General features: G+C 41.0%; 2 protein-coding genes across 2 annotated transcripts in view; both read right to left on the reverse strand.

Moving 5' to 3' along the window:
- The window catches only part of LOC120935721 (titin-like), a 433,372-nt gene extending 429,904 nt beyond the window's left edge, over window positions 1-3,468 (reverse strand). The window contains exons 1-2 of the mRNA XM_040347780.1: window positions 3,399-3,468; window positions 2,394-2,576 (exon numbers count right to left, since the gene is read on the reverse strand). Coding sequence (XP_040203714.1) covers window positions 2,394-2,576; window positions 3,399-3,468 — 253 coding nt within the window. The remainder of the gene's footprint in view (window positions 1-2,393; window positions 2,577-3,398) is intronic.
- A 391-nt stretch (window positions 3,469-3,859) lies between these two features.
- TRDN (triadin) overlaps window positions 3,860-20,348 on the reverse strand; it is a 299,517-nt gene continuing 283,028 nt past the window's right edge. The window contains exons 16-18 of the mRNA XM_040347781.1: window positions 18,606-18,662; window positions 7,043-7,102; window positions 3,860-4,035 (exon numbers count right to left, since the gene is read on the reverse strand). Coding sequence (XP_040203715.1) covers window positions 3,860-4,035; window positions 7,043-7,102; window positions 18,606-18,662 — 293 coding nt within the window. The remainder of the gene's footprint in view (window positions 4,036-7,042; window positions 7,103-18,605; window positions 18,663-20,348) is intronic.

Raw genomic sequence — 20,348 nt, forward strand, 5'->3', positions numbered from 1 at the left:
ACGGTAGTGGAGGGTAGGCAACCGGTTACCCCATCCAAAGTCCCTAAATCGTGTCCCTGGAACTGGTGTATCTCCAAATGTAGAGTCGGTTGGACATCAAGGGGAAAGAAAGGCAGGGTGGGGGATAGTAAGTTAAGTTACATTTATTACATGTATTACTTGTACTGTCAAAAGTCCATTCTAGTAGTCCAGACTAATTTCCACTTCCATAATATCGGGACGTTGGTTAGTCACCCTGTGTTTTATGCATTTTTTCGGCTAGGTCCACTTAAAAATATTGGTGCTTTGTTATGTGCCAGCTCTCTCACAATAAAAGGATGGCATACCAGCAGCTGTTTGTCAGTGTATGCAGGAGTAGTGTAGGGAGAGTTGGTTGCTATACAATGCTATACTGTGCTATATTATACTGTATTTTGAGGATGTGTGGGATTTAACAGACTCATTTAAAAAAGGGGAACAGATATCCACAGTCTGTTATAAACCACTGTTTTACTCCACAGCATGGCCTGCATTTAGCAGTCCATTCATAACATAAGGACAACAGTGTGTGAGGCCTATGGTGCCTCAAAGAATTCTATTGTATGTGCTTTAATTACCCAATCCTATGCAAATTATTTTAATTATTAATTTTAGTTGATGAATTAATAATTTTAAACTTTGCACTTGTTTGGATGTTCAGATTAAATACAGCTCCGCTTGGGAAGAGGACCACACCAAAAAGGGTTTTCTACATACATTTAGAGATCCCTCATGCAATCTGTGCAAGCATGCTGTAACTCATTTGACCTAAGTAAATTAAGCTCCGTCATTCATATCTTTATCATTAAACACATTTAATGGATAGGGAAAGCTAAAAAAACATAAGCATACGTTTCCCCAAAGCAAATTTTACTTTAAATTTATTTCAATAAGAAAATATGCTGAAAACACCACACAAAATTATAAAACAGTTTTTTGGTACTTTGATCTTAAGAATTTTCACCAGTATTGCAGCCATTTCTTAAATGCTTATTCACAGAATGACAACACAAAACAAACTCCCAGATAAAAATATCAATTAAACAGGTCAACTGTTTAATTATATACACAGCACAACATTTAGCACAACATAGATTTTACTTCTATATCATTAGAAAAATGTACAACTTTTATTTGATGTACTTTTTAGCAACCTTGTTATGCAGTGCTTAAATCATGTGTGAATTATCAGCAGGTGACACTGTGACCACTGTGTCCTGGAAAAAGGTTTTTGCCTCGCTATATTCTCTACAGATGGATAAATGGGAGCAGCAGTAGCATCAAACACAGAGTGTACTAACCATCAGAAAATATAAGGAAAATGGAACCAGGATTCCAGCCCAGTAATTCTTGGTTCGGCCCTTTTCCACCAAGACTAGGTACAAATAAACATCCCTGAGAACCTCTGTATAGTTAATAATAGCTTACCTAACCATAACTATCCCCTATACAAACCCTAACCCTAAGGTCCCATTCACAAAATGCATTGCACTAATGCCTATGCATTAGCACAAAGTGTTATTATGCATTAAGATGCACTGATTTAAAGTAGCCCATCCATTTTGAATAGACTGGCAGTACACCTCAAAACACAATATCATTTAAGTAAAGCTTTTTTTTTTTTTTATGCAGCGCACATAACACACAGTATGCACAATATAGCATGCTGCAGTATGGGTGTGTTGCTACTGTAATAGTGCACTGAAATGCATTTTAAAATTATCAGTACCACAACACTCCCCATTGTGGCTTGTGTGTTATTATGCACATTTTACCTCACATTATCACAATGCAACAGTGTGAAGGGGTACTCAAAGTAAACTCCTCATAGACCTGAGAAATTCAAAAATAACCATAAAATTAAAAATGCATAAACAGAGATTACGATTAAATTTGACAGCAAAACTTTCTGCCAGGGAGACAATGCAAAATCAGGAACACAGCCACATTAAAAATCTGATTCCAAGGCTAGCCAAAACAAAAACATGTGTGACGTTTCCTCTTAAAGTTTTATCCATCTGAAATGTGGATGCTTCCTTGAAAAGCATGAGATGGCCAATGGAATGCTCTTACTTGATTTGGTGATGTTTTCTTCCACACCACGGCTATCTTTGAGATGTTTCATTGGTCCTCGGTGCAGCATATATTCAGGATACAAAAACAAAACCCTAAAACTGAGATGCTGCTGCCCCTTTATGATTTTGGTTATATAATATGTTAGTCTATAGAAACCCACTACAGTCTGTACACATATTATTCATTCATTTATTTATGATTCTGGTGGAGAAATGATTGCAGATCATTCTTACAGTCTGATTCACTAATGTCTCCTTTGTTTGGGAGATCTTCAGTAGAGTTCTTTTTGTATATTTTACCTGGCAACTCATCTTTGGCTTCTACTTTAGTCTTTTCTGCTTCTTTGGGTTTAGGCTTAGCCTTACTGTCTTCCACCACTTTGGCTTCTTTTATGTCTTTTGTCACCTTGGCTTCTGATACCTTGGCTGTTACTTCTTTCTTGGGCTTTTCCTCTACTGCAGAGACCTTTACTTTTTTTTCTTCTGAAAATAGGGATTGGGATTAAAAAAAAACCTCTTACATTTATAATCAGACCATTTCTATGTATTCCTAAAAATATATAACTACTGTATATACAATACCAAAGTTTTTACAGATCAGTGCAAAAGTATTACTCTATTAAAAGTACCCAGGCATGAACAAAAACAATAGTAAGTGCAAATTATTTATTAGTATATAATTATATTGAAGGGTTAGTACAGGCATGTCCAAAGTCTGGCCCGCGGGCCAATCGTGGCCCACGGCCCGGTTTTGAACTGCCCGCCTGGTTATCTACACATATATATCTTTTGTGGCCCCAGACGATCTCCCAGCCTCGGGCCACAAAAGATATACCACACTTTTTTGAGGGTTATACGCAGATCCCTGCTGCCTGTGAGGGGAAGAGGAGTGAGCGCTGCCAAAATAGGCAAAGACGAGTGTACTGTGTACTCGGCTAGGCTCAGCTCCGCTCGCAGTCACGCCCAGTCCCACCATTGGACTGTGTTATATCCATCATAGAAGCCGGGCCAAGGGGCGGGACTGCAAGAGGAGCCGAGTACAGCCAAATACACAGGACATCTGGCTCTATCTTGGCGGCAAAATGGTGTCTTGTAACAGATAGGGATCAAGCAGAAGCATAGTCAGTAAACAAGTAAAAGGTCAGTAACAATTTGTTGCAGTTTGGGTTCAAGCAGAAGCATAGTTGAGAAACAAACCAATGGTCTGTAACAAATGGTAGCAAAGATAGATCTGGCAAACAGGAAGTTCAGAGCAATGGCTTTAATCAGGTAGTTCATGGGAGGAGCAAAGAGTTAAAAGTTCACCAGAAACAAGATAAAAGGCAAGACTGTCCAAGTGATCAGACAGGTAGCTTTCCAGAATATCAGGTGGCATAGCAAGAATAGATACAGCAAAAACACTGCAGAGGTCACCAGACAAACTGTTCTATGTGAATGACTAGCAAATATTTCAACTTAACCATCTGATCTAGGACACCCTCTTTATGTACACTGGGTTTGCCAGTTTCCGAATACTGAAATACTAAATGGTGAATCGTGTCAAATTTGTGGTTAACTAGAGTAAATGGGAATCATGTAGTAAATGGCAGCTTATTTAGTTACATAGGAAATTATATTATTAAAAATAGAAAATTGTATCATCATTTTCTATTTTTACAGTCAAGAGAAGAATCCACCTGCCAGATAAAAGAATAAACTTTATTCACATATTTGTGTTTTGAATGCTGTGATAAAGTATCTTAGGAGGATACCTTAGAACAGTGCACCTAAAAAGCTGCAAGCTCAGGTACAGCACACCACATGTCTATAGATAGTTGCTTATACTGGTACAGAACACATTTGAATTCTCCAGACAAATAAACATAGAACAACTGGAACTGACCTTTGGCAGGAACCTTTTTCTCAGATTTTGCAACTTTTTCAGGTTCTTCTTTTGTAGTTACTTAAAAAAAAAAGAAGGATAAAACAGGTTGTAGGAAAAAAGTACATTGATATTTAAACATAAAATTATCATGAACACTAGTCATTTTTTATTATTTCCAGTTTTAAAGAAAAAAGATCTTCGCTAAACTGATTATACAGTTCATACATACTGGGAGGCACAGACTGGCAGGATTATGGGCAGTGTATATGTTTCACCAAGTTTTCTCACATAATTAAGAGCTCCAGGGTTTATTGCCGATATGAAGAAAAAAAAATTGTGCTGGTCTGGGTCTTGGAGCCCATAGGCTTTGTAGAGTTTTTGGTGGGATGAAGCCTCCTAGGTCCATTGTTTTTTTAGCCATACTTCACTAATAAGTTAGCTGTGCACAGGTCTTTATAGATAAAATCTGACTAAGCCTCAGTGGCTCTGCCTCTCTTTGTTATAAGAGAATTTACTACTGGTTAAAAGGCTGACAGAACTCTGGAAAGTTACATTGTTTTTTTGGTTAACCCTTTAGGAGGCCTTCTATTCGTCAGCTTCTGATTTGAGTTTAGTTGGTGGCTCGGATGCTTTGTTTTATGCTATTGAATTGTTGTACAAAACCCCCCTGCATTGACCTGTGTTTGTTAAATAAAAGTGCAGGGCAACCCTGTTTGGACCATTGCTGCTTGTCTCTGTCTTGTGCATTGCTTACTCCTTCAACTATCAGTTGAGACTGTGTCCCTTACAACATATAAAGTATATATAAGTAGGGGCATTATTCCCATGTGTGTGAATAGGCAGTGAGCCTGCCAGCCAGTTGCTTGAAGTTGACTGGTGATCTTGCAGGTGATAAAATGTGTCCTTTGTAGAGTAGTCTGTAGCCCTCTTTGGATTGTGTGCCATGAGCATGATCAGATCATACAATTATATATGACTACTTTATATTGTCTATAGCCATATATACACAGTGCTGTAAATAAATAACTGTTCCTGAGATTCTGCAGTCCTTGACATGGTAAAGGGAACCGGAAGTCGAGAGAAATGCACACTAATGGTGGTTTGAAGTACACTGGTAGAAGTTATATTACATGGGAGGATGATGTACAGTGCTAATGTAGAAAGAAAATAATGTCCCAGAGAAGTGTGACTGCACAGTGTTATAGGGCAGAGGGTTGCATAAATTACAAGGGCCTCATTTGCCCAAACCCACTATGAGTGCTAAACAGCTTATTCATTCATTAAAATATTTAAAACTAGTGTAGACAGATTTTGTGTTTTTATATATAATTTTAGATTGTGCAATTTTTTTTGCTGAAATGACTGTTTACAGGGTATAGAGACAATGGCCCGGATTCACAAAGCACTTACTCTGACGTATCTCGAGATACGCCGCGTAAGTGTAACTATGCGCCGTCGTATCTGTGCGCCGTGCCCACAATCTGAGATACGCCTAAAAATAGGCTTCCTACGACCGACGTAACTTGCCTACGCCGTCGTATTGTGGGCGTATATTTATGCTGGGCGCATTTTCCGCTCCCATTGATTTTCTATGCACATATGCAAATGAGGGAGATACGCCGATTCACGAACGTAGTTGCGCCCGGCGCATAATATACGTGGTTTGCGTAAGTCGTACGTCCAGCGTAAAGTTATTCCCCATATATGAGGCGCAACTCATGCAAAGGTATGGACCAGGGAACACAAGCCGTTGTATCTTTTGTCGTTTACGTTGTACGTGAATATGACTAGGCGTAGGTTACGTTCACATCGTAGGCAGTGATTCGACGTATCTTAGGCAGTTGTTTTGACGTGATACTGAGCATGCGGCCAGGGGACGGCGCATGCGCCGTTCATTTTAAGTACTTCTATGGCGCTTGGCCCATCATTTGCATGGGGTCACGCCTCATTAGCATGGCTCACGCCCACTTCCACCTAAGCTGGCTTACACCGAAGAAACCCAGCATATCTTTAAGAGCGAGTGGGAGCAAGTGCTTTGTGAATCCAGTGCTTGCCTCTGTGCGATGCGCCGGCGTAGCGTAAAAGAGATACGCTACGGCGGCATAAATATGCGCTGATGTATGTGAATCCAGGCCATAATAGTTAACCGATTCCTTTTAAAAATGATTAAAAATAGATAAAAATCAATCATATAATGTACCTACAGTTTCAGTTTCGTTTTTGCATGCTGTTTCCTGCTTCTGTGATGTACAGAGACAAAGAGCCAATACAGGGCAGTGATGGTTTGTAAAACAAAACTGATTGGTGTTGAGGGGTTTCAGACACACAGTAATCACACCTCCTTGATTAGTGACCACAGAGAGAAAGCTCCCATGACCTTTTTCATCAGGAAACAGACAACCAGGAAGTGTTCAGAACAGAGAAGGATTACAGCAACATCAGAGCAAAAACAAACAGTGAGGACATGAAACCAGGACTGCAGTAAGGTAAAGGAAGCTATTTAGCTAAAAAAAATCCTTTAGTGACCCTTTAATACACCAGGAAAAACTGAACACAAGTTGACATTAATACACCTGGAAAAACTGATTTCAAATTAATCTTGATTACAGTAAAATCTTGGTTTGCGAGCATAATTAATTCCAGAAACATGCTTGTAATCCAAAGCACTTGTATATCAAAGCATTTTTTTTACAGGGTAAAAAAGAGAAGAGAGGCACCTCTAAGTGTAGTAATATATGGTAAATGTTGTACCTTCATTAAATGTAACCATATTTCTACACTTAGAGGCTGCTCTCTTCTTTTTTATACTCAGCTGTGACATGACACTGCTCTTATATCAAGACATCGCTTGTATATCAAGGCAAAATTTATTAAAAGATTTTGCTTGTCTTGCAAAGCGCTCTCAAACCAAGTTGCTCTCAAACCAAGGTTTTACTGTACAAGTTTTTTTTCCATCTCAATTACAAGCCTTTTTCCCAGTAATCAACTTAAAGCATGCTGCATCTGACTTGCTCATGAGTCTAAAGCTGTGTACACAAACCCTTCGGCAAATGTTTTAACATATTACAATAAAAAAAATATGTACTTTTGGCTGCAGGTTTCTTCTCAGCTTTAATCTTCTCTTTTGGCTCTTCCTTTTTTGTTTCTGAAATTATGCAGCCAAAATATTAGCAAATTGATCACAACAAATGATTGTTCAGATGCTACTGTAATAAGGAAAAACTTCAAACAAACATGGTTAAATGACCATTCAAATAACTCTGATTTTATTGTCAAAGAAAGGATTATATAATTTATCTTCCAGCACCAAAGTAGGCAACAGCTGACTTGGTTTATTTCTGACTTGTTCTTTGGATAGAGTTTTCAGAGAGTACATGTCTTTTGTACTGCCAAATGTCTGCTTGGTCTAAAGACTTTTCAGTATTTAATTTCATTGGCCTGGGCTTGTGCATAGTAGGAATTTAGAAAATGTTTGAAAATACTACAACCATGCTGCTGCATTCATGGAAAATAAAAAGCAATGCTTTAAAAATGTGTATTGCGCTTAGCTTGCTTCAGGATTCCGAAGTAGGCAAATCAGTGTACAAATGTAGAGATTAAGAAGAAAAAAAAGGTCAGAGGAGATCCAGGTCACATCATGTATTCAGTCACTCATTATTCATGGAGTTTATGCTGCAGTGTTAAACAGAGTAAACTCTGTTGGACGGGGTGTGCATTTTTAGAGTGGGATTTAAAGTGTTACTAAACCCACAACAGTAAAATCAGTCTGTATATGCAGTAAAGCATGTTTATTATACTGTGGAACCTAAAGGGGTTAATTCTCTGTATTATGTAAAAAGGCTGTTGGATCCTGTATGTACAGATCCTCCCCTTCTTGCATTGCCCCCAAAACATGTCCGGATTAGAGATGAGATTCGTGTTCGACTTGAACCCATGTTCAAACCAAACATCGTATGTTCGATCGTTAATCGAAATACGAACGTTACGGGCCATTCGCGGCATTGCTGGCTGATGATTGGCCAAGCATGCACTATGACCCGCATGCTTGGCCAATCACAGCGCGCAAAAAACGGAGAGCCATAATTGGCCAAAGCCACGGTGGCTTTGGCCAATTATGGCTCAGGGGGTTTAGTAGACGCCCCACACTATAAAAGCAGGTCGGCCTTGTGTAATGTGTTGCGGCGGTGGTTAGAGATCTGTCTAAGAGAGAGAGAGAGAGAGAGAGAGAGTGTCTTTTTTTCTAGGTAGATAGAGCAGGCAGGCTGGTCAGTTAAAGTTACAGTGTGTAGAGGATATATATATACATCCCAGGTGTTGTACATATATTTATACACTGTATAGTTTAGCTAGATCAGTTCTTCCTAATTTACTGGCAGTTGATTGTGCTAGCTGCAGTATTCTCATGTGGTATATTGCCTGTGTCCTCTGTAGGTTGCACCTAAAGCTATTTGGTGTGTACTGCACGTGTCCTCTGTAGTTTGCACCTAAAGCTACTTGGTGTGTACTGTCCGTGTCCTCTGTAGTTTGCACCTAAATATACTTGGTGTGTACTGCACGTGTCCTTTGTAGTTTTCACCTAAAGCTACTTGGTGTGTACTACCCGTGTCCTCTGCAGTTTGCACCTAAAGCTACGAGGTGTGTGTACTGCCTTTGTCCTCTGCAGGCCATTAGTATGTTTGGAAGGACAACAAGGAGAGGCAGAGGGTCACAAGGGCAAGCAGGCTCTGTGTCTAGAGGCAACAGTGCTGGTCGTGGACACGGTGCATCCTCATCAGTACGTGGCCGTTGGACATGCTCGTCCTTGTTTTTGGCAGCTGGCCGTGTTGAGCCGCAACATGTCGAAGACTTGGTAGAGTGGATGATCAAGCCGTCCTCATCCTCCTCATCCTCTCTCACCCAGGCTCAGGGTACTTTGTCTGGCAAAGTAGCTGCCAAGGCATCCTCTTCCCTCTGCTCAATGGCTTCACTCACTCCTTCCCTAGCCCCACCATGTCCTCCTGAGGAGTCCCCCGAACTGTTTGAACACAGTCTTGGGTACATGCTGCATGAGGATGCACAGCGTTTTGAAGGCTCCGATGATGGTACACAGATAGAGGAAGGCAGTAACATGAGCCCAGAGAGAGGGGGTGCCCAAGAAGGACAGCAATCTGGCAGTCATGTTCCCCCAGCTGCATCAAACTGCCAGGTTTTCTACAGTGTACCAAAGCACCCTGTCCCCATGTTGATAAGGACAGGGCCTCTTCCCGACAACCCTGGACATTGGTTGTTGGGGTCTTTGGGCGGGTGACTTATCGGAATCTGGGAGCCCCCTTTAATAAGGGGGCCCCCAGATACCGGCGCCCCACCCTAGGTGAATGAATATGGGGTACATTGTACCCCTACCCATTCACCTGGAAGAAAAATGTCAATAAAAATAAACACACAACACAGGGTTTTAAAATAATGTATTAGTCCGCTCCGGGGGTCTTCTCCGCTCTCCGGGGGTCTTCTCCACTCTCCGGGCGGTCTTCTTCCATCTTCTCCGCTCTCCGCTGTCGCCTCGGCGCTCCCCGGTTCTTCTCCCGCTCGCTCTCCGGTGCCTTCATACGGGGCTGGCCTTCTTTTTCGCTCTCTTACTAGCAGTGGCCAGCCCAGTCTTCTGCCTTCTTCTTTTCTTCCGATGTTGACGCATCGCTTCCTCCCGCTGTAATGCCGGGTACGTGGCCCGCACCGATTTATATAGGCCTCTTATGGCGTCACAGTCCCATTATGCTCCGGGTACCCACGTGGGTACCCGGAGCATGATGGAACTGTGACGCCATAAGAGGCCTATATAAATTGGGCCTTAGGCACTGGTGGCGGTGCCCAGAACCAACAATGTTCTTACAAGCTATCAGCAAGATCATTAAGGAGGAAAAGGATATTCACTCAGCATAACAGGATAGTCCTCAACGCCCTCAGTTGAAGTCGGAAGTGACGAAACGCGTCAGGGCACGTCAGGGCACCCCCCTGCCCCAGAGCACCCAACCCCCCCAAGTTGAGGGTATGCAGCCTGGTACGGCTCAGGAGAAGGGGGGTGGTGCTCGCTCGTTCCCACTTCTTTCCTGACTGGCCGGGCGGTGTGCTTGGATACGGGTCTGGTATGGATTGTGGGGGGACCCCCACGCCGTTTTTTCAGTGTAGGGGGGTTCTCCTTACAATCCATACCAGACCTAAGGGCCTGGTATGGCCCTGGGGGGGAACCCATGCCGTTTTTTCATTTAAAATTTGGCGTGGAGTTCCCCCTCATTATTCATACCAAACGCCGCGGCTAGAATTGGAGGGAATCCAAGTCGGATCCCTGTCGCTTCTATGACGCGCTCGCTGGAATGTGCTTTTCCTATTGCAGCGAGTGCGAGATGTCGGCACCGTGTCGCCGAGAATCAGCACGATGCCGTCGTGCTGGAAACACATTCTCAGTTACAAGTACTGTACCAGTTGAAAATTTCAAACAGATTCTACTTAAAGCGGATCTCCACTCTAAAGTGGAGTCCCGCTGATCGGAACCCTCCCCCCCTCCGGTGTCACATTTGACACCTTTCAGGGGGGAGGGGGGTGCAGATACCTGTCTACAGACAGGTATCTGCACCCACTTCCGGCCCTACGATACGGGCAAAGGACGGGTTTTTTCTCCGCTTCCCGTCGCCCCCCCATTGTATGCTGGGAACACTCGGCTCCCAGAACACAGCGGGAGCCAATCGGCGGGCGCAGCGCGACTCGCGCATGCGCCGTAGGGAACCGGGCAGTGAAGCCGGAGCGCTTCACTTCCTGGTTCCCTCACCGTGGATGGAGGGGGGAGCAGCAGGGTGACGAGCAATCGGCTCGTCATCTGCTGCGATCACCGCTGGACTCCAGGACAGGTAAGTGTCCTTATATTAAAAGTCAGCAGCTGCAGTATTTGTAGCTGCTTGCTTTTAATATAGTTTTTTAGTGGCACATCCGCTTTAACAACAAACCTACAGTCCATGGGCCAGATTCACAAAAGAGATACGATGGAGTATCTCAGATACACCATCGTATCTCGGATTTTTTCTGGTCCTATCTATGCACCTGATTCATAGAATCAGATACGCATAGATAGGGCTGAGATCCGACAGTGTCACACTGTGTTACACTGTCGGATCTTTTTTTTGATTTAAAAATGGCGCCGGGGGCGTTCCCGCTGATTTACACTGAATAATATGTAAATCAGCGAGATACGCGAAATTCACGAACGTACGCGGACCCGACGCTGTGTTCTTACGTCGTTTCCGTAGCGGTTTTCCGTCGTATACTTACCCTTTCTAAAAGCAGGGGTAAGTATTGTTAAGTATGGCCGTCGTTCCCGCGTCGATTTTGAATTTTCCTACGTCGTTTGCGTACGCCGATTCACGAACACGCGCGTCGCAAGTCCCGCTCACGTCGCAACCACTGACGTCCTATTGACGTCAGTGGGAGCAATGCACGCCGGGAAATTCCCCGGACGACGCATGCGTATTTAAATCGGCGCGGGAGCGCGCCTGATTTAAATATGACACTCCCCTAGCCGCGGAATTTGAATTCCGCTGGGGGAGTTAGGATCCGCCGTCGCAAGTTTGGAGGTAAGTGTGTTGTGAATTTGACACTTTCCTCACAAACTTGCGAGGGCGGATCTTAATTCACATAGGTTACACGGATCTAAAGATCCGCTAACCTTTGTGAATCTGGCCCCCTGTCTTGTTTTGCACCGCCTGTATACTGCTGTTCAAAGTATATAGGGCCAAAAGGGCTTGTAATAACCTAAGGGGAGGTGGGTGGAGAAACCCATGCTATTTTTCTCAGTGATTTTCATCCATATTGCAGGGACCAAACATTACATTAAAGCCGCAAGTAGTCTTAATTTACTTTTTTCTTATAGTAATCTTATTTTGTGCAGGGACAGTTCTAAACACGTGCCACTACTATAGACACCCAGCAGGTACGATATTTAAAGGAATTTTTTTTTCACTTTAAGCATCATTAAAATCGCTGCTCCAGAAACAACGACCGTTTTTAAAACTTTTTTTTCCATTGAAACATGTTCCCTGGGGCAAGACCCGGGTCCCCAAACCCGTTTTCCAACAATAACTTGCATATTAGGCTTTAAAATTAGCACTTTTGAATTTGAACGGTCAAGTCCCATTGACATCAATGGGGTTCTAAATGTTCACACGAACGTTCAGTCCGTTCGAAGGTTCTGGTGCGAACCGAACGGGGGGGGGGGTGTTCAGCTCATCCCTAGTCTGGATAAGACAGAGTAAATGGATTCAGGCTGCACATGCTCAGTTTGCCATATAATATATAATATTTGAAATAATAGTAATAATGCTGATAATTATAAAGAGCAGGATGTTCCTTTTATTAAACTGAACTAGGTTGAATACTACTCATTGAGGATTAGGAATCCACACAGGAGATCTACTTTGCTCATTTGTTTTCTGTCTGGCATCAGTTATGTGTAGCATGTGCTCTGTCCTTCCTATAAGCAGTGTGTAAGGCCCCATACACACGAGAGGATTTATCCGCAGATACGGTCCAGCGGACCGTTTTCGCGGATAAATCCTCTCGAGGATTTCAGAAGATTTCTATGCGATGGCGTGTACACACCATCGCATTGAAATCCGCGCTGAAATCCTCTGGCGATGACGTGTCGCGCCGTCGCCGCTATTATGACGCGGCGACGGGCGCGACGCTGTCATATAAGGAATTCCACGCATGCGTCAAATCATTACGACGCGTGCGGGGAATCCCTTTGGACGGATGGATCCGGTAAGTCTGTACAGACGAGCGGATCCATCCGTTGGAATGGATTCCAGCAGATGGATTTGTTGTGCATGTCAGCAAATATCCGATCTGCTGGAATCCATCCCAGAGGAGATTTCTCCGCGGAAACAGATCCGCTGGCGTGTACACACCATAGGATCTATCCGCAGAAACCCATTTGCTGGGATTTATCTGCGGATAGATTCTATCGTGTGTATGGGGCCTAAGTTAAAATACTAGCAGGGTATTGATGAATTCTCCAATTTCTCTTTAATATCACTACCCTAATAAGGAAGCCCTTTAATTCCTTATTAGGGTAATAGGACCTTCCTTTGCTAAGGCTGTCATATTTTCAGGGAAAAAATCTGGCCTTATGATCTAGTTCCTATTAATATTAAGGGCAATGCATTCTAACTTTACCAGCCAAACCAGTAAAATACCAGTCAGGTGTCAACCCTATCTATTGCTATTGCTATGATATACTCATTTAACAATACCAATGCACACGCACATTATTCTATCTTCATCTTTAGTGATAACCCCTGGAGGGGCCACTGAATACAACTCAGATCTCCCTAGCTATTACAGAGGCTACCAGCCACAAGCACATTTACATGCACACTAGACATATGCAATTATTTTCGTTCTGAATTAGTTTTTCATTAAAATTTGGCATATTTGTTAATTCGGAAACTACCACATTTTCCCAAAAACACATTTTCTAAAATAATACAAATCTGAAATTTGAAAATCTGAAAATTTAGAAATGCTGAGGACAGGCCTGCAATTATTGGGCCAGATTCACATAGAGATACGACGGTGTATCTCCTGATACACCGTCGTATCTCAGAGTTGTATCGGTCATATCTATGCGACTGATTCATAGAATCAGTTACGCATAGATATGGCTAAGATCCGACAGGTGTAACTGTGTTACACCGTCGGATCTTAACTGCAATTTTACAATGGCCGCTGGGGGCGTTCTCGCTGATTTACGCCGAGAATATGTAAATCAGCGAGATACGCCAATTCACGAACGTACGCGGGCCCGACGCAGTCACTTTACGCCGTTTACGTAAGGGTTTTCCCGGCGTATAGTTACCCCTGCTTCTATGAGGTGCAGCCAATGTTAAGTATGGCCGTCGTTCCCACGTTGAATTTTGAAATTTTACATAGTTTGCGTACGTCGATTCACAAAACTGATGGACGCAAGTAATGCTCACGCCGAAACCAATGACGTTCTAGCGACGTCATTGGGAGTAATGCACGCCGGGAAAATTCACGGACGGCGCATGCGCAGTTAAATCAGCGCGGGGACGCACCCGATTTAAATAATACACTCCCCCTAGCCGCGGAATTTGAATTCTGCCAGAGGATTAACGATACGTCGCCGCAAGTTTTGAGGTAAGTGTTTTGTGAATTACCCACTTGCCTCTAAAACTTGCGGCAGCGGATCTTAAATTACATAGGTTACGCAGATCTAAAGATCCGCTAACCTATGTGAATCTGGCCCATTGTTTTTTTTTTAACTGTCTACCAAGGGCATTAGCCAAAGGAGAACTGGAACCCTCATAGTGGAGGGAGAAGATTCTGATAATGCATCTCAAACATTTATCACCTCCCTAGCTACCTTCTGGATGCCTCCAGTGATTGGCTGGGGAATATTAAATATTTGTACTGGACATTTGACTCTCCCTGCCCCATATTCTGGAAGCTTTTTCAAGAGCCATGTGGTTGAAATCAAACACCCAGCTTAGGAAGCCCTGATCAGACATAATTAATGGATCACTGGCTAGAGTGAAGCCAACAACAAAATTTAACCTGACAGCCTTACTAGAGGAGGTAGCTACATGTCTGTTGTTTGAACTGTTTAAAACTCCTCTAATTTAACTCTAATCTAATTCAAACAACAATTAATACATATATCTTGATAAATTATAATTAGAATAATTAGAATTGGAAGATTAATTTGCTCTATATATATATGTGTGTGTGTGTCTACTATTTTTATATTTAAAGGGAAAACCTGTTCTGAGATACAACACTGTGATATGGGCACTGCCACTGCTAGCCAACTCCTGAAAATGGTAATTGCCTGTCCATATGTGGCTTTAATACTATGACATTTTACCCCAGAACAAGCATGTAACATCTAAAGAGGGAAGTCAGAATTCCTTATCTGCATACTTAATGATGGGTCAGTGATGTTGTATCAACAAGACTTTCAGATTATAATCAAAAGAAGAGGTTTGTAAAGGCAGCCTATATATTCTCTGAATGCAAGTTTTCTATTAAAGCATGTTAAATTGTTTTATAACATTAAATATGCATAATACAGACCCTGCACTACATTGTAATGCTTTGGAATAATTATTCAGGATGTCAAAGTCACATTAGGATCATTAGGTATAATGTTAAGAAGATCAGGGTTTTTCTATGCTATATAGAGTGCCTTGAAAAAGTATTCACACCCCTTGAAATTTTCCACATTTTGTCATGTTACAACCAAAAATGTAAATGTATTTTATTGGGATTTTATGTGATAGACCAACACAAAGTGGCACATAATTGTGAAGTGGAAGGAAAATGATACATGGTTTTCATTTTTTCTTCACAAATACATATTTGAAAAGTGTGGTGTGCATTTGTATTCCTTTACTCTAATACCCCTAACTAAAATCTAGTGGAACCAGACTTGCCTTCAGAAGTCACCAAATTTGTAAATAGAGTCCACCTGTGGGTAATCTCAGTATAAATACAGCTGTTCTGTGAAGCCCTCAGATGTTTGTTAGAGAACCTTAATGAACAAACAGCATCATGAAGACCAAGGAACACACTAGACAAGTCATGGATAAAGTTGTGGAGAAGTTTAAAGCAGGGTTATGTTCTAAAAAAAATCTCAGGCTTTGAAAATCTCACGGAGCACTGTTCAATCCATCATCGGAAAATGGAAAGCATATGGCACAACTGCAAACCTACAACGAGGTATGAATACTTTTTCAAACTCATTAACTCATTCTCTTAAAAAAAGACAGATGTTATGCATGCATTTCTACAAATATTTATACTGAATGTATGCTGTCGGTATGTTTTGAAAGCACAACCACAATGAAGATGTGAGAAAACTCCTAAGTCTGTGCTGGGATCCCCTGCAAGTATCATATCCCTTATACCATAGGTCCAGCATGTATGTATTCTTTAGGGTAAGTTTGTTAATAGGTAGGGTGTCAAATGACACACTTATCAGAGGTAGTGCTGGGTCTATGATTATATAAAATATACAGTGTCCAAACTTTTTTCTTTATAATATTTAATTTCTGTGTACATCTTCAGTACAACAAATTGAAGATTCTGAAAAACTTGCAAAACCTGAGAAAAAAGTTTCAGCCAAAGCTTGGTTGATCCTTAACCTCCCTGGCGGTATGATTCTTTCAGAAAAAACATGCTGAAAGCGGTACCATTATTTGCAAGGAAATTTGGCGTTTTATATTGTAGGTCTGTAATTTTTAGAAATAACTCACTTAAATCTGACCAAACAAGATTCTAATAGGCATCCCGGGTATGACATTTTTTAAAAAACAAAATTATAAATTATAATATAATAAATAATTATAAATAATTATAACAAATAATAATATAATTATAATAAAAAATATTCAATAATGTAATCAAATTAAAATCACTGAAATTTGCTCAGTTGCAGAATTGTTGCTGTCATTATTTTTTTTTTTTTATGACGAATTTCCCCACAAATCGCTATCGCACAATTCTGCAAGTGATTATAATTTATTATCGCTGTTTTTTAGCTGATCTAAAACTATTTTTGACATAAAGGGACACTTTTGGTTGCTATGGACAATCTACAGTTTGCAGGGAGAAAGAAACGTTTTTATTATATAAAATGACATGCATGACACAGGACAGACCACTAGGGACAGGGGGGGTGTGTTTTTTTTACATACAGTACTGTAATCTACAGTATAAGATTACAGTATACTGTATGTAAAGTGTTTGTTTACGTTTTTGAATTTGGCGCCGTTCTCCGTCCCCGTGCGTCGTAACGCCGCAGGGAACGGAGATCGGCGTCACACGGAGGCACTATGTGAATCAAGCGAGGTCCCGCTCGCTCACACAGCGCGGTGGCATCGCTGGATCCAGGGACAAGGTAAGTAAAAAGTGCCTGTGGATCTAGCGAGGCAAGCCCGAGACTGACTCGGGGTTACCGATCGTAGCAGGAAAATCTAACCCCGAGTCAGTCTCGGGAACACCGCCAGGCAGGTTAAAGGGGTTGTAAAGGTACCATTTTTTTTTCCTAAATAGCTTCCTTTACCTTAGTGCAGTCCTCCTTCACTTACCTCATCCTTCCATTTTGCTTTTAAATGTCCTTATTTTTTCTGAGAAATCCTCACTTCCTGTTCTTCTGTCTGTAACTCCACACAGTAATGCAAGGATTTCTCCCCGGTGTGGAGTGTCATGCTCGCCCCCTCCCTTGGACTACAGGAGAGTCAGGACACTCTCTACATTGCAGATAGTGAAAGGAGCTATGTGTTAGTGGGCGTCCTGACTCTCCTGTAGTACAAGGGAGGGGGGAGCACGACACTCCACACCAAGTGAAGGAGGACTACACTAAGGTAAAGGAAGCTATTTAGGAAAAGAAAAATTGTACCTTTATAACCCCTTTAAGGATCAACCAAGCTTTGGCTGAAACTTTTTTCTCAGGTTTTGCAAGTTTTTCAGAATCTTCAATTTGTTGTACTGAAGATGTACACAGAAATTAAATATTATAAAGAAAAAAGTTTGGACACTGTATATTTTATATAATGATAGACCCAGCAGTACCTCTGATAAGTGTAACAACTGCCAACAGCAGATGTGATGCAGCTGTGTTGCTGCAATAGGCTTTGAGAACACAAATCATCACACTAGCAAAGAAGTTGGATCTTGTCCAATATTAGGGACACAGGAGCTTCTGATACATATTTGTGCAGCATTTTTACCTTTTTTTTTTACCCAAAATGTATTATAAAAGATTACTTTTCAGAATATCAGAATATAAACACATGGAATAGGATGACAATATCATGTCTGAAGGTGGCCCCTGAACCAACCAACCAACCATTCACTGTAGGGGGGAATATTAGAACATCTGTGCAACTTACGATCATTCATTAATTGAAAATATGAAGCCTGTATCATGTCCTATACTTCCTCTCTCGTGTCTCTTTTTCTTCTCTATTGAACTCTCTTAACTTAATAAAGTGCTTTCAGTGAGTGAAATCAAACTGAGGAAAGTTGGTCCAAAGATCAGTGTTTTAGATACCTAGAGGGGGTTCTATTTCCAGGTTCAATATCCAATTCAGGCACCACAAATATTCCCTTACTGCCTCAACTGAATCTTACATTATTTATAGTGGTAATAAAGCACATTTCCCAAATGCTTTAATATTTTATGGTATTCAACCAAATGTTACATTTTTATAATGTGAATGCTATACATTTTACTTAACAACAGGTGCTCAATCAGTACCATATCCACTTAATGCCAAATATCTAGAGATGAACCCATCCACATAAATTCAGTTGTGACAGATGTCCAAGGTTAAAGATTGGATAATTTATTTTTATTTTTTTACTTTTTCAACTCTCAGCAGATAACTATCATTACATGTAAATAAACAGCTGCTGGGTTTCAGCTTGAGCTCAGAATTGATTTGAAAAAAATAAATACAAATAAATAATAATTATAAAAAAATGGCACCTTTGTTATTCGGCACATAAATGTTTTCAGAAAAGCATACCATAATACAGCAACACACTCATGTTATATCTATTACTATTATATTAAAGAAAAAAGACTGCCAATTACTAACCTTTGGCTGGAGCCTTTTTCTCAGCTTTCTCTTTTTTTTCAGCTTCCTTTGCAACTTCTGAAACCATATAGAATTGTTAAAGATCACATGGTAAGGCAAATTCTCCTATGCATAGTAATACCACACAACACAATAGGACTACACATCAAGCATTAAGTCTAAATTGATCCATGCTCACGAGACATCTAGGCAACTAATGGGGGAATATATATATATATATATATATATATATATATATATATATATACAGCATATATATATATATATATATATATATATATATATACACACACTGTACATGATGCAATCCCAATCTTTGCAATATTCTCTTTACTTCAACTCTTCATATACATCACAGGTAAATCTGAGATAAATGACTGCACAGTTTCGAACATAAACCATGCTTTTCATCAAGCTAGATATTGCATAGATTGGGATTGCATCTTCAATTTTTTGATATGTGTTTGGTGGAAAATTGACAAGGTCCACATTTAATTCAATTGTGTAAGAAGTATGCTTGCTACATGGCAGAAGTGGTCCACCTTGGTTTAACTATATTATATATACAGTATATATAAATAACATAAATTTGTAATTATTTATCTCAAATTACAAAATATATTGATGCATCATGTACCTAATAAGTAAAGTTACAGAAGAGAAACTGTGCACACTTAAGATAGGTTCACACTTATGTGGTGTGGGGAATGCCATGATCCGTGAGAGGAACTGAACGTGCTCCAACAAATGTTTCTTTGCTTAAAAAGAGGGGTCTCCAAACTTTCTAAACAAAGGGTCAGTTTAAAAATGGATATTACCGCGCTTATCAAAGGAGGGGAAACAAAGAGGGGAAAAAAAGGAGGGGGGGGGGAAATGAAAGTGAGGAGAAGTGGAGGTACAGCTGCGGCACTGGAAGGTGTATCAAACCATAAGCAATTGATAATGGGGAGGGTAGTGCTGCGCTAATCAGTGGTGAATGGATAAGTGAATAAGCAGGTGGGGGAGGGGAATGAAAATAGGTGTAATTGAAATGAGGAGCAATATAGCCCAAATGGCATCAGCATAAAAATAAATATAAATGATCAGTGAACAATAACAGTACTGGTGCAAATCATATAACTAACAGGTTCCTCTTAATGTGATGAAATACACTATAAATATTGGTGCAAAAAAATTCCAAATAGCTGTGCTAAGTGACACTCCTATACTGGTGATAAACAGTCCATCAACAGAGTTTGAAAAATATCAACAAAAAATAAATATAAGTAAAATTTCAAAAGTCCAAGAAAGAAAAAGTGCAAGTGTGGGTCAGCAATATGGAGTGAGAGGGAAATGGGTATCCAGTGATCCTTTTAGGGTAAGTAAGGATGTCCCCTTACCTTACTGCTGTAAGGTAACAGCATATAGATCCAACCACATTAGATGGTTCTCTCGATGGGCTCTGATCCAACAACGGCAGGTCCTCCTTGGAGTTCTCGTCCCAGATTGGTCAGTTTCTCGCCCCAAAGAAATAAAGCATCGATGGTGTGATACCGTTTTAAAATTTTTTTAATTCTCAAAGAAAATAGACAGGGGTACTCACATAATCCAAAATACAATTGAGCATGTAAAAAAGAGGGGCAATCTGTCGCCAACGTCACCTCCGATACCTCTCAGTGGACTCATGCGCATTCGTCACTATCATGTGACTTCCTCAGGAGAGGACTCCTGAGGAAGTCACATGATAGTGACGAATGCGCATGA

The sequence above is a fragment of the Rana temporaria genome, chromosome 4 (assembly GCF_905171775.1).
Source record: "Rana temporaria chromosome 4, aRanTem1.1, whole genome shotgun sequence".
Taxonomy (NCBI): Eukaryota; Metazoa; Chordata; class Amphibia; order Anura; family Ranidae; genus Rana; species Rana temporaria.